Here is a 15,434-nt window from a genome sequence, read left to right on the forward strand (position 1 = left end):
ACCACAAGAAAATTTTAAAGCGCATTTGACATTTCAATGTTAAAAAGCTTGATACAAAACAATGGCGCCGAAATTCAAGCACAAACAAGGGGATTGAAGGGATTTTCAAATATTTTTCATATAAAAATAAATGAATACACACAATGTTATCTATGTATTTAAAATTTAATTTTCGTTACTTATATACAAATTACAACATTCACTATTATAATAGGTATTAGTTTTCCTATATTTACATATGTAATAGTACACTTTAGAAGCGTAATTTCATTTATCAAGTCAATAAATTACATCAGGAAACTTTTGGAATACTCACGAACGATAATAATCAACAACCTCATACAAGGACAGACAATTTGAAATTACAACCGGTCATTTCTTTAACCCACATTCAAACAAAGGGCTAATAATATTAATTCTGCTGTCTCTTGTACAATCTCTATATACCTACTAATTTGACAGGTCTCAACATACTGCTATATCTTTCACAAGAATGAGCTTAAAAAGAATAACAACCGTTTGGATCCTGTCAAATTATTAAAGTTTACAAATCGTGTTCAATAGAATCAGCATTAACGACTTAATTAGTGCTCTTAATTTTAAAATGCATTGTAATTTTACGAACTGCGTGACTTTAAATATGTAATTCAAAATGGCGGTCAAATGTCAATTAACAAAACCAATAATTGCCTTATTAAAAATTTTGTCGTAACATTATATCGGAATAGAAAAATGGATTTTTACATTACAAAAGTTGATACTGCCAAATATAAATAGTAAATAGTTTTTGGCTGTCTGTCCTCGTTTCATACAATATTGTATTTACTAAGTCTAAAAAATCGATAAAGATTCCCAAGGAAAGCAACGAGAACAATAAAAATCATTGAAAACTTAAAAAATAACGAAATAAATACTGATATTAAAGAAATGACGTTTATATTGCCTGCCTTTACATAATATCTATCAAAAAAATGTTGTATGTTATCTGTTTTAAATATTTTTTATTCCAATTATTTTCTAAACTGCTAAATTTATTTATTTTAAAAGATAAAACATGTTATTTATACTGTGAGAACTCGCGATGGTTTGTATTTACATTACAAACAAATAATATTCAACGAGTATCGTCGATATCCAATTTGTAGCAATGTTGGAGCCGAGTTCATGCCTCGTTAGCACTTGTCAGTATCGATTTAGTACCTATTAGGCATCCTACAACCCGTGGGTTGAACCGTTATGACAAGTGACATCATTAGAGGTATGGTTTTAATTAAATCAAGCATATCCAACTTCGTTATACAGTTTATTATCTATATTTCATTGTCTGATAATTTTTTTTTTTCATATTGATTTGTTTAAATTGATGGATTTTTAAACGAAATATTATGGTCAATAATAAGTGTTCTAAATAAATAGATATTATATAGACGCAGGTAGATATTACATAATATTAAGACACTAACACAGACGTAAGCCGACTGAAATGAGAGCAGTTATTTAGCTTATATTATATATATATATAAATATAAGGCTGAGGTTGCATGTCAAATGCGATCAAAATTTTTTTGTAATCCGCCATAATTTTCAAACATCAATGCGAGAATTATTTTACAAAAATATTACGTTAAAGTGAACATTCTGACATTTTATTTCTTTACTTACTTACAAAACTTTATTTACGACAATAACAAAATAATATAGATTTTAAAGTAAATTATCAGAATGTTTACAATTTAAATTATCAAATTATAATGTGTGTCAAATTGTTTGTTACAATTACATAAAGATATTGAGATGAGCCCAGCCTTATTCCTAATACCTAAGAGTGAAAGAGAGATCGTATTATCATCTCCTGCTCTCATTTTAGTCCGATTTTTGTCACTTTAAGCCGCCAACTCCTGTACGGATTGAATCATAAAAAGTCATGGTGTAACTCATTTTCAAACCTAATATATTGAGATTGAGTTGAAATTTGCGTGACCATAATTCGACCAGTCTCGTCAGGAGTTGTAAACTTAAAATCTATAAATATCAAGAGCACAGGTGCAGGTTGAGTTTGAAATCATTTACATCATTAAAGTTTCATTAAACGAGCGAAAAAATGCATTATTAAGTATTTATAAACAGTGATGTACATTGCATTTAAAACATAAGCACTATGGAATACGTGTCATCTATGATTTATTATAATTAATTCTAAAAACAACGAAGAACGTTCACAAAAAGACATTCACGGACGAAAGTTCAAAAAATTTAAATTTCAAATTCAATCTGCATCAACCGCACCCATACATAAATTAAATGCACCGTACCGCCACTTAACTTGTCTAACTACGATATACATACAGTCCATCTGGGATTGCACTCATTTGAAACCATGGCCATATAGAATAGACGACACGACTACCCTCAAAACGGAGCAAGTAAAAATGGCATCAACCAAGATATCTAAATTCAATTAACGTGTCCCAAATATTTTGAACACAGAGAACGTTCGATGTATGAGAAGAGGAAAAAATATATAATATTTTGGTAATAAGATGCCATTTCTACTAAACTCCATAACGTACACTAGAGAAAAAAATAGCCATATATATTCAACTTTCAGATAATGTCCACTATTGCTATCTCCCTCACACTTGTGTTGATAGTGATGCCCGTTCTATATGTCTATGCTCAGAACTACGTGCGCGGACGCACATACAATATAAATATCACAACTAAATAATAAATTATAATTCTAAGCACTTTCCGTCACTATACCCGATTTGATGCACCATCTTATAAATTAGGGATATGGTATTTAGAGCGTCATAAATTGTAATTATCCTGTTTAAATGTTGAATATATGATTTATTCACTGTATCAGAGACGCTCGACGAAGGTGGGTTTTAAAAAGCAATTCCGTTCCAGTTGTTTGACGTGAGTGTGTACTGCCTTTATAGTGAAGCCGTAAAATTTAAGTCATTTGCTCGCGATTCAAAAAAAAAAAAAGAATACTGTATTAGGTAATGTGTTACGTGCACTAAAATGTTCTATTCAATAAAATACCAAAAGGCCTTGGTTTGAAGTCATTGACTCATGATATAGTTGCAATTAAAAAAACATTAAACCACAATCACTGAAAATGGAACAACCGTATAAAGTAACACGCTAGTGTAACAAACTTATTCGTAGAAAAAGGTATCCTTTTACACGTTGTGATACGGAAAGGGGATTTTTTTTGTATTTAAATGTCAGAATATGTTTTACTTGTGCTAAATTTTTTTTATTTCAATGTTATTGACAGGTATATATTGAAATTTGATATCTACATAGTTCTGATACAATTTATCGTATCGTGTAAAACGAATATATGTTATAACAAACATACAAGTGAGCTATCTTTCTTTATGTAATTTGTAAAATATATTATGACTAATAAAAACAATGTCGCAATTAGGCTTATAAAGACAAGTAACACAGTTCACGTCACGGTGACGACCACGGCAAGGCCACGACACGGGGAGCTAACGACATCGGACGGATCATTTCGTTCACCAATCGGGCGGGGTGCTGCGGGTGATTAGAAACGAACCTTATTTAGTTACCAATACGATTTTAATTTGATTGACAAAGTCAGTGATCAATTTTATAATTGGTTCACTTAGATATAAAATGATTCTTTAAATTTAATTCTTAGACTATAATAAATTGCAACATTAAAATCATAGCCTCTTAAAATTATGTCATTTGTATGACATTGGTTTTGAAGTGTCGCGAACAAAAAAAAAATATTCAAAAATAACAACGCTCGTACAGTTGTGTTTCATCATGTGCGACAAGTTGACACTAATTGATAGATATTATTACACCGTCCGTTTGAAAGTTAATGTAATTTTAACATTTCGAAGCAATAAAAATATACAAAAATTAACACACGCCCGAAATCTAAATACAATAAACAATATCGGGGAACGAATTTCGTTACAATTAAACTAATCTAGTGTCTTTGAAGTACCAAGTGTTTGGTAATACATTTTGTATAATCAACTGATTGTCTTTTTTTTAATTCGTGTCTAATCCCCTCTCATACCGCCAACCCTTCCTTTACCCCCTCTTCCCTCTCCCCCCGGCGCTCCCCGCGGCGCTCAGAGCGCGGGCGGTGGCCCGCGCGGCGCCCGCGGTCAGTCGCCCGTAGCGGTCACCGTCGTCCAACTCCATGGGCTGTTGTAGCTTTTTTGGCTGGAATGAAATAAATAATACGTTAGACTAATCTGTATAAAAAAATTATATTTTTTGACTTTATGAAATAATTTGACTGCCTCGTTGGTCTAGTGGCTTGATGTGAGGCCGCAGAACCGGAGGTCCTGGGTTCAATTCCCAAGTCGGGCCAATAAATACTTATTGGGTTTTTCTGTTAGAAAATTCTCAGTAGCAGCCCGGAGTCTGGAAGTTGGAAGTGTGTACACTCCCGTGCCTCGGAAAGCACGTAAAGCCGTTGGTCCTGAACTCCGGTCGTGTCGGATTGCCGTCCCATCGGATTATGAGAGTTAGGGAATAGTGCACCTGTGTTTGCGCACACACTTGTGCACTATAATATCTCCTGCGTAGTAGCCAATCTCTCTTGAGATTGGCCGCCGTGGCCGAAATCGGTCTGGCGAACATTATTATGAAATAATTTATATATATTATATGTATAAATTACAGTAAAATATCGAGCAATGAATTGATCCAACTGATTATAATAGAAGTATTCATATTTTTATTTTATTTGACTTTTTAAATCATTGTCATGGTTGCTTCAAAAAAATAAAAAATGACCTATACATATTGTGTATTTGGAAATAAAAAATCAATAAAATCTAATGAACACAGGAAAAAATTCTATGTCAATATGGCTTTAATTTCACATCAACTCAAATATTTAACAACAGAAAATTAAACAGCTGTAATGTGGACTCAAAATAAAAACATTCGTAATTGCAGTTTAGCTACAATAGAAATAAAGTTTATAATGCTGTATCAGCGATCTCTTAGTATATAAAGTATTTTATTAACATGATCTTTAAGAATAAGGATATAGAGGTTGAAATTGGGTGACAATGCTGTATCTTGTACATAGATCCTTACTGTATCAAAACACGACGGTAGACGGTTTAAAGAAAACTTTGTTTATTTTAGAATCTTGGCTAATCCTTAAGAGAAACTTAATTTAAATTCAGACAGAATACGAATCCTTGCCAGCCTTTTACAGTTGAGAACAAAGTATATGTGTATAGTGCCGTAGAAGTTGCGTTAAAGAAAACCAGTTCGTATTTTGAATTTTGAATGAAATGTAAACAATATTGATAAGGGTGCTTAAATATTTTAAAAGAAATATATTATTATTCTTTTCTTTTTTTATAGTATAGGTAGGCGGACGAGCATATGGGCCACCTGATGGTAAGTGGTCACCAACGCCCATAGACATTGACATTGTAAGAAATGTTAACCATCGTTTACATCGCCAATGCGCCACGAACCTTGGGAACTAAGATTTTATGTCCCTTGGTAATTACACTGGCTCACTCACCCTTCAACTGGAACACAAAACACACAACAATACTAAGTATTGCTGTTTTTCGGTAGAATATCTGATGAGTGGGTGGTACCCACCCAGAGGAGCTTGCACAAAGCCTTACGGTCGTAAGGCCGTATGGTCGTAATTCCATTCTATCTAGTACTTCCTTCAGGCACGTGGCAACGACAACTGCACGAAGGTTGAACAATTTAATGTGTTTAGACGATTGGCAAACGCATTGAAAACGAACAAAAACAAGCAATATTTTTAAATATAATCAAAATAAATAAGTGAATGAATGTTTTAATTTACGAATACGTTACAATTATAGTATTAATATTTATAATATTTAAATTTCATGCAATTGTATGTTAAATTTACTTAAATGAAAAGATTAAATGAATATCTTTGTGTAGTGAATGTTGAATAAATTAAACTGCTATGTTACCTTTTACTTGATGTTTTAATTTTTAAATACCATTTTAAAAGTTTTTATAACGAAATCGATTTTTAGTTTAGTTTGACAAGGTAACAACGTAGATAACGTTTTGAGATTGTTATCATTCTGTTTTTCTAGTGATTGTATAGCATTTTCTCGCATATCTTGAGAACAAGGATCATCCATAGTTTCATCCGGGTTTATCAGTCCACGAAAAGACGAAGAAACGTAGCAAAGAGTAATTATGATTATCGATTTACATAACATAAATACTGATTTTTCATTCCATGTATTGTTTATGATATACTTATTGATATGACATACATATTTGAGCCAACGCGTCGATGAACGTTCGCCTATAGACAATAGCTTTGATCAATAGATTTAATTGTTTTTTTTTTTAATGTTCGGACACCCCTATCTCGGTTGCGCTGGCACTTAATTATTAAAACGGGCTATAGCAATAAATAGCACTCCTATTTGACAAATTATCTTAAAATAAAATAAAATGTAAATGGCATTACATACGTTCAGCGTATTTTTTCCTTGTCATACAAGATGCGCAGGCGCACACGCGAACTTGACCCACTTTGAGTTATAAATTATTAACCAAATGAATTTCAACATACACGCACTGTTTTACAAACTTTTTTTAACGCGGTAATTATAGTTGTGGTTTGGTGCCATTGTTAGCGATTATAAGGCTTAAGCCTTGTGATTATCTATCATTATTCTATAAAACAAGACGTCATTACTTTGATTTATGACGTCACTGTGTTTTTATGTGCGGTAAGAGAAAACTTATAAACAAGTATGACGAGCCCAACCTGCAGAGTGGTGGAATAATCTCTTCCTTAGGAGAGAGTAAGGCATTGTTTAATAGTGGGAGATTTGTGGGCTCTGACTTTATCATTTTATCATAGAGATTCACATTGAGTATTTAGTTGTAAGTACAACATCTTTTTTCCCTAATTACTATTGGTAGGTATTAAAATACTTATGCAGGTAGGTTTTGTTAAAGAAAATTTTTATTGTATATGTAACACGAGTTTTTAAAGCGATCACGCTATTTCGGATACAGCGCATTTTTGGCGCTTGAAAAATTCTATTATAGCTAAATTTGATTGAATTGCAGCGCGTTTCTAGTACGTTTGTTTCGTAACGAATGAATGCCATGATTGTGATGCTGTAGTACGTACGTATTGGTGTTTTTATAGCGATACGAACACGCGTTTCAATTAACGACGCGACTAGGCATAGACCTTAACGCGGTATCAAAAGCGTAGACACGTGGTAGTAAGGCTAATAAAAAAATTGTTTTGAATTTTTTACTTTCTTTGCGCGTTATACTTATTCGTTCCGAGGGTCGTATTCGTAACAGCCTGTAAATGTCCCACTGCTGGGCTAAAGGCCTCCTCTCCTCTTTTTGAGGAGAAGGTTTGGAGCTTATTCCACCACGCTGCTCCAATGCGGGTTGGTAGAATTCACATGTGGCAGAATTTCAGTGAAATTAGACACATGCAGGTTTCCTCACGATGTTTTCCTTCACCGTAAAGCACGAGATGAATTATAATCACAAATTAAGCACATGAAAATTCAGTGGTGCTTGCCCGGGTTTGAACCCACGATCATCGGTTAAGATTCACGCGTTCTTACCACAGGGCCATCTCGGCTCCGAGGGTCGTATCGTAGCGTAATGTTATGTCGTATATAATCTTTCACAATAAATAGGCTATGTAATGTAAAAATAGTTTTTCAAAACAAATAATTTTATCGTTCAAACTGCAATCGGATATTCTTGACCAAAAAGCCTCAATTAATTCGATCCTTGGGATCGTTAACCAAATAAGCTAGCCGATAGAAAAATTAAAAAAAAAAACACAATAATATAAATTTGTGCTAAAATAATAAAATAGATACGCACTCAATACAGCCGCTCATTAGTTACGCGGAACATTAGAACAAGTCTCTAAAGTAGAAAATATCAATAAAAACTTAATCGTATGTATGTGTTAAGTCAATTTGCTTTTTATTATCTCGAAACGTGAAAAACGTTCAATAAGTGCGATCTCTTTCCAAGTAAACAATTATGTGGCACATCGCCACGTGTTTTTTTTTATTTTATTGAGGTGCCTGGTGAGAGATTTTATTGTGATTTGAACGGTATTGAATTAGCACGTTTGACTTTTTAATCTATGTCACGGTTAAAAAATAGTGGGTATGTTAATACTTTAGTGTAGGCTTTGTGCAGGCCCGTCTGTGTAGTTACGCACTTATAAATTGTGTTCCGGCTTGAAGATAGGCGCCTGGGTAATGCATTAGATGGATGGTATTAGGAATGGATTTTACTTACTCCCTGAAATGAAATAAGTATATATATTAATACGAAACAGATTTAAACCGTCACCTCATTCTTAAATCTTTAATTTTTTTCATTTCACAATATTTATAACAAAATATAATATATGACGAAATATATGATAACGAAAATGTCAAACAAAAAATAATATACTCAAGCGTTTCTATTTGAAAGTTAGTAAGATAAAATTTTAGTATTGCAAATCATTGAAGGATTACCTATACGGGCCTGGGGGCGATACAATCGGCACAGTTCCATTTTCATTTAACAAACGGTACGGCTTTAACGATAACAGATTTGTGACCTTTGGTACATAAGTTAGAATTTAGATTCCTTCCGACTTCGGCCTCAGCGACCCGTCTCAAGGACTAGCCAACCGTGAACAGGTGCACTCCCATAGACGGAAAGGCAATTCGCACTCGACTGCAGAGATATAGCCGAATATCCAATGGCTTTCCGTATTCTCTGAAGAAATATGCCAAATTCATAGCTCGTCGCTGTCTCCGAGTTTCAATAACTCTTTATTACCCCAACTTGGAATTTAAATTCGAAATCTGTTACTACTGTTGCTACTACCACTATTATAAGTGTTAGGAATAATTAAGTAAATTGTCTATGGGTTTATCTTTGGTCAGTTGTCAGTGGCTATGTTTGAGTATCAGGGTAACTAAAGACTATTAGCAAGAACAATTCATCTAATTCTGCTAATCCTTCGGAGCAGTCTAAATTCCCTAGATTTAGGGCGATGTTTTCAATTTTGCGCAATTTAGTGACTTGCGTACTAAATTTGTGATTATATTCTAGTTTCGTTTGTATTTTATCATTTCGTGGAAAGATAGCGTTCAGATTAAACAATTATATCTGAAAAGGAATATGAAGGAATTGTAATATATTAATAGGTTTCGAATATTTCTTTCATATTACCGATAACATTTCAAGAATGTCACGTTATTGCAAAATGTATGCGTCAATGTATGTGATTGTGAATTTGTTTTAATTTATCTGAAAAACAATAAAGTGAATAATCGCCCACAGTCAAAGGATTCTTATAGTAGGTATATCTGTGTATATTTTATCAAACCACCGATACTATACTTTTAATAGTAATCTTAGTACAATTTTTACCAATTAAATAACTTTGATCACATAAAATCGAATTAAATTTATATAGCCTGCCTGATTCAACAAATACTAAATCATGCTTAATATACACCTTTGTACATATTTAGGTTAATTCTACTTATAATATAATTGTCCTTATTTAATTTTATTGTAAATTCACCCATTTGCGATCTGGTTTTCGCTTTGTCTCTTTTTTTCTGATCACCCCAGGGTTGATTGAAAGAGAATAGCTTCTGGCATTACATTTACATAATTGCTATGAATAAGTGAACGCATAGATGAACCACGACAAAAATATCAATATAAATATTTATATAGCAAGGAGAAATAACCACAAGATTTTTTTTAGTTAAAAAGCAAAGGTAAAAAGTTGAATGGTTACCGTTTATCCCAGAAAGCGTTAAAACTGCCTTTGTTGCTAAATTGACAAAAATGTAGAGAGAAGTTAGTGTGCAATTAGTGAGTTCATAGACAAAATCACACCTTGGAAATCAAACGATCGTCACCTCCCTATATTCTACTATATTGAAATTTGAAAATTGTTTTTCTCCGGTTCTTCTCAGGTCACGGTATTTTCTTTTCCAAAATGGCAGTACTTTGATTATCAATCAATAAGTGTAATACTTACAAAATTAATAAAGAATTTGAAGTATTTATCCCAAGAAATGTTGATTTATTGATAATAACGGCAATTACAAATACCTTTTCTTTTTTTAAATATATGCACTGGGTTCTTGTATGTGTACCGGATGTCAGCTAATTATCTATGCGCGTTAAACGTTTATGTAAGCGGAACCTTGTATTGTTTTTTTTTTAAGTAAAGTGACGTGCATTTGCATAATATATATAAATAAATGATTTTTTTTTAAAAAGCATTGAATATTGTAATTTTTCCATGTTACAAGAATATAGAAACAATGTAAATAGATTTAATTATACTTTTTTTTTATTAACAATTTGTTTAGTGTTTGCTCACAAGTTGTTTAACTAAACGATTATGTAACAAATAAACACTTACATTTTTTTAAATCCTATGTAATGTATGTACTAATATATATATGCTAATTGTTAATTTTATGTGCTCATACATTTCAAAGCTTCTTAAAAATTCCCGGGATGTCAAATAATAGTCAAATTCTTTCCAAAGCATTATGCTTATTTATTGATTGTCAAATATTTATTGCTGGTTCAGAAAGACAAAAACTGTTGAAAGAATTATTTTTTATTATAAATTAATGTTTAATTATAAATATTTATAGATTTGTTTTTTCACGTGAATATTTTTTAGATTAAATTATAAATTGTTGCATTTTTTTCTTGTTCAAATATTGTGTTGGCGGAATTATTATGGTCTAAAACCAAAATGATTACCAAATAAAAAACATATATTCATTTCGTTACTTTAATATTTATTTATATTAAATAAGACGATAAATATTTATAGTTTTATCTCATGAATACTTATTTTAAATACCGGTAAATGTTAAGTTTCAATATGAGCGAGGTCGAATAGTTACAGTGGCATTTCACGTTAATGCCATAACGAGCCCTTCGTCTGGGCTCGGCAAATACCGATTCAACTTAAACACACGTTCCAAATCATCGTTTACTTATTACTAAAGGTCAATAACCTTTGGGTGTTTTGATTTGATATTGTTTGTTTGAATGGAAATATTATTGTTTTAGACGACATACATGGATTTATATTCTTAGAATTTCTTCGTATTTAATATAATAAATAATTAACTGCCTCGTTGGTTTAGTCGCTAGATATAAAGTCGCATACGATGTCCCGAGTTCAAACCCCAGCTCGGACTGATTATTTCTCGGATAGTTATTCGGTTTTTCTGTCGAAGATTCTTAGTAACAGCCCTGAGTCTGAAAGATGTACTTTATACTCCCGTGCCTCGGAAAGCACGTGAAGCCTTTGCTCCTGCTGAACTCTTTCCGATCTTGTCGGATTGACGTCCTATCGGATTATGAAAGTGGAGAAATAGAGAGTGCATCTGTGTTCGCGCACACACTTGTGCATTATAATATGCCCTGCGCAGAGAGGAGGCCTTAGCCCAGCAGTGGGACATTAACAGGCTGTTACTGTACTGTACTGTACTGCGCAGTTGGCTAATCTATCTTGAGAGTGGCCGCTGTGGCTAAAACTGGTCAGGCGGACATCAATAAATAATAAGTTAAGTATTTAATTCGTGTCATAATTAGACAAGTTGACTTGAAAACATATTTTTTTGTTTGGCGATGTAGTAATTAATTTATTTAAGTACGTCAATTAACAAGATAAAATTAACATAAATTTACCTGTTCGGTTTCAATAATCCATCGCATTTCAGTCTCCGTAAATATATATATTTTTTAAATATAAAGATTATCAGCCAGATATGATTGTCTTCTTAATAATGAAACTCTTTATTAACAGCTTACAATATCATTCAAAGTTATTACCTTTTCAAAGATAGAATGGCTTGTCACTAATAATCAAATAGATATTTGTTTAATTATTATAAGCATAAACGCTTTACACAACGCATGTTTCTCAGCACATTATAAGCTGCTGCGTAACATACTTGATTTAGTAAAGTTTATAATTAAATTCAACTGATAGAGAATTCTATATAATTAGGAGCTCAACAGTTACGAGCCAGTTATAGTATGATTTCCAACATAGTTATGAAGTCACATTTAAGTATTTCTTAATGGATGGTTTTAAAACTAAAATTTTATCAGCTTTGCCAATTAAATCAAATGTCAAGAAAACTTTAATTAATGTGGCGTAGTATTCAATTAAAGGATTGTATAGATGGTAAAAATAATGTAATGTAATGTAATATAATGTAATGTAATGTAATGTAATGGTTGGTTGGAAATAAATAATAACTCAATTATAATTAAGTAAGTTGTAGCTTGATTGTCGAATAAGATAAACTACTGAGTTTCTTGCCGGTTCTCGGTAGAATCTACATTCCGAACCGATGGTAGCTTTCTAGAACCTACTTGAGTAAAGTATGTTTTGATTTGATTTGTTATAAGAAATATTATTGTTAGGTTTACACGGATTTGGAAAAAAATTTTCGTCAGAATCAGAAATTCTTGAAGTGACACACAATAGCTTTTATTAGGCTTTTCAGTCGTATCTTTTATTTCAGTCGTATTACTCAGCCACAAGACCAACGGCATTTACAATTATATACATTATATAGTAATCAAGCTTTCATTAAAGTAATTACAATTATAAGTTAATAATTCTCAGGGAGAAAGTTGCGTTGCGTTGCTCTGTAGTTATTCAGTAATAGTCGGCGACATCCTGCGATTATGTCGGAGTTTACAACATAATAATTTCTATATTACAGAAATGTCTTTGAAATTAATTATACATATATAATAATGCGCCCAAAAAAAGGCCCCCAGTTACCGGCAAGCCCGCTAGGCCCGACCAAGGTAGCGGTCGTGGTATCGGCAGGGCAGGGGGTGCTAAGAATCACCGGTTCACGGCAGGCTACCGTATAAAACGACTGAAAATGGCAACGTATAATGGACGCTCGATGAGGCTGGACCATCACCTCGCCGAATTAGAAGTAGAGTTAAGTCATATAAACTGGCATATACTGGGGTTATCTGAAGTCCGAAGACAGGGGGAGGACACGATAACTCTAGAGTCCGGTAACTTACTCTACTTCCGCGAAGGTGATAACCTCTCCCAGGGTGGTGTCGGTTTTCTAGTCAAAAAGGATCTCATTAGCAGCATTGTGGAAATCAGTAGTGTGTCGAACCGGGTAGCGTACCTTGTCCTAAAACTTTCCGACAGGTACTCCCTGAAGGTTGTACAGGTATATGCGCCAACTTCGACATACTCTGATGATGTGGTCGAAGCGATGTACGAGGACATCGCAAAGGCCCTCAACGACACCTCGAGGGCCCACTACAATGTTGTTATGGGAGACTTTAATGCTAAAGTGGGAGTACAAGATAGCGGTGAATCGAAAGTCGGACCTTACGGCTTGGGCTGCAGAAATCACAGGGGGCAAATGCTGGTAAACTTTCTCGAAGCGCAGGGGCTTTTTTTGATGAATTCTTTCTTTCAAAAGAAGCCTCAGAGGAGGTGGACCTGGCGAAGCCCCGATAACGTGACAAGGAACGAGATAGACTTTATCATCTCGAATAAAAGGCACATATTTAGAGATGTTTCAGTGATCAACAGGTTTAATACCGGAAGTGATCACCGCTTGGTTCGAGGCACTCTAAATATCAACTTAAAAGCCGAAAGATCGAGAATGATGAGGTCTACTCTCCGACCTACCATGCTCCAAGCTGCTCAAGGCTCCGAAAAGTTCCAAATGGAACTTCAAAATCAATTCACCGCGTTGGAAACCATAAGCAGCATTGATGAGAGAACCGACACGCTGGTCAAAATACTGCAAAACACATCCCGCAAGTGTTTTCCGCCACAGAGAAGAGACAACGCACCAAAACTCTCTGCTGAGACACTCGAGCTCATGAGAAAACGACGAGAACTACCATCGTTTTTGTCAGATAAGGCCTTAAACCGAACAATAAAAACGCTGACGCGACGCGATCTCCGACGCTCCAATACCCGTGCCATCAAGGCTGCGATTGAGCAAAATCGGGGATCGAAAGTGTTCGCTCGCAAGTTTGGGAGGCCGCGTCTGACAAAACTTAAAACTGAAAATGGTGGGGTCGTTACCTCTAGGCCTGAGATTATCGGAGAAGTAGAGAGGTTTTATGGGCAGTTGTTCTCTTCAAGATCGGATAAACCCATGGGAATCAGTATTGATGACCAGCGCGCCCCTCTTATGCGCCATTACTCCGAGGAGCTCCCGGTCGTTGACCAAGGAGAGATTAGGGCGGCTCTAGAACAGCTTAAAAACAACAAATCTCCGGGAGATGACGGAATCACAACAGAGTTGCTTAAGGCAGGCGGGACTCCGGTCCTGAAAGAGCTAGCAAGCCTCTTTAATTCCGTCATCCAACATGGCAAGACCCCGGAAACGTGGAGCGGGAGTGAGGTGGTACTGTTTTTCAAGAAAGGTGATAAAACCCTCTTGAAAAACTACAGACCAATCTCCCTCCTGAGTCACGTGTATAAGCTGTTCTCAAGAGTCGTCACGAACCGTCTCGCCAGACGACTTGACGAGTTCCAGCCCCCAGAGCAAGCCGGCTTTCGATCAGGCTACAGCACCGTGGACCACATCCATACTGTTCGGCAGATTGTGCAGAAGACCGAAGAGTACAATCAGCCGCTGTGTATGACATTTGTGGACTACGAGAAAGCCTTCGACTCCATCGAAACCTGGGCAGTGCTCGACTCATTGCAGAGATGTCATATCGATTGGAGATATATCGAGGTACTGAGATGTCTGTACAACGCCGCTACAATGACTGTCCACATCCAGGACTGTAAGACGAAGGCGATCCAATTGCGCAGAGGGGTGAGACAGGGGGATGTAATATCCCCGAAACTGTTCACCAACGCGTTGGAAGACGTTTTCAAAACGCTGGATTGGACTAGGTATGGAGTCAATGTAAACGGCGAGTACATCTCACACCTTCGATTTGCCGACGATATCGTCATCATAGCAGAGTCGCTGGAACAACTCACCGAAATGCTGTGTAGCCTAGGCGAGTCTTCCCGGTGTGTCGGTCTCGGCATGAACTTGGACAAGACCAAGGTCATGTTCAATAGGCATGTCGTGCCGGGACCGATATACGTCGAGGGGAAACCTCTCGAAGTTGTTAGTGAATATACCTACCTAGGACAGATAATACAAGTCGGTAGGAACAACTTCGAGAAGGAAGCCGATCGAAGAATTCGCTTGGGATGGGCAGCATTTGGCAACCTTCGTCAAGTCCTCAAGTCGTCTATACCGCAATGTTTGAAGACGAAAGTCTTCAACCAATGCGTCTTACCTGCCATGACATACGGTGCCGAAACGTGGACACTAACT

The 15,434-nt window shown here is 35.1% G+C and overlaps 2 protein-coding genes across 2 annotated transcripts in view; both read right to left on the bottom strand.

Moving 5' to 3' along the window:
* The window catches only part of LOC126773847 (UDP-xylose and UDP-N-acetylglucosamine transporter), a 276,550-nt gene that overhangs the window by 167,756 nt on the left and 93,360 nt on the right, over positions 1-15,434 (bottom strand). The gene's annotated exons all lie outside the window — the stretch shown is intronic.
* The window catches only part of LOC126773776 (uncharacterized), a 92,736-nt gene continuing 77,448 nt past the window's right edge, over positions 147-15,434 (bottom strand). The window contains exon 2 of the mRNA XM_050494923.1: positions 147-4,224. Coding sequence (XP_050350880.1) covers positions 4,167-4,224 — 58 coding nt within the window. The 3' untranslated portion in view covers positions 147-4,166. The remainder of the gene's footprint in view (positions 4,225-15,434) is intronic.

The sequence above is a fragment of the Nymphalis io genome, chromosome 15 (genome assembly GCF_905147045.1).
Source record: "Nymphalis io chromosome 15, ilAglIoxx1.1, whole genome shotgun sequence".
Taxonomy (NCBI): Eukaryota; Metazoa; Arthropoda; class Insecta; order Lepidoptera; family Nymphalidae; genus Nymphalis; species Nymphalis io.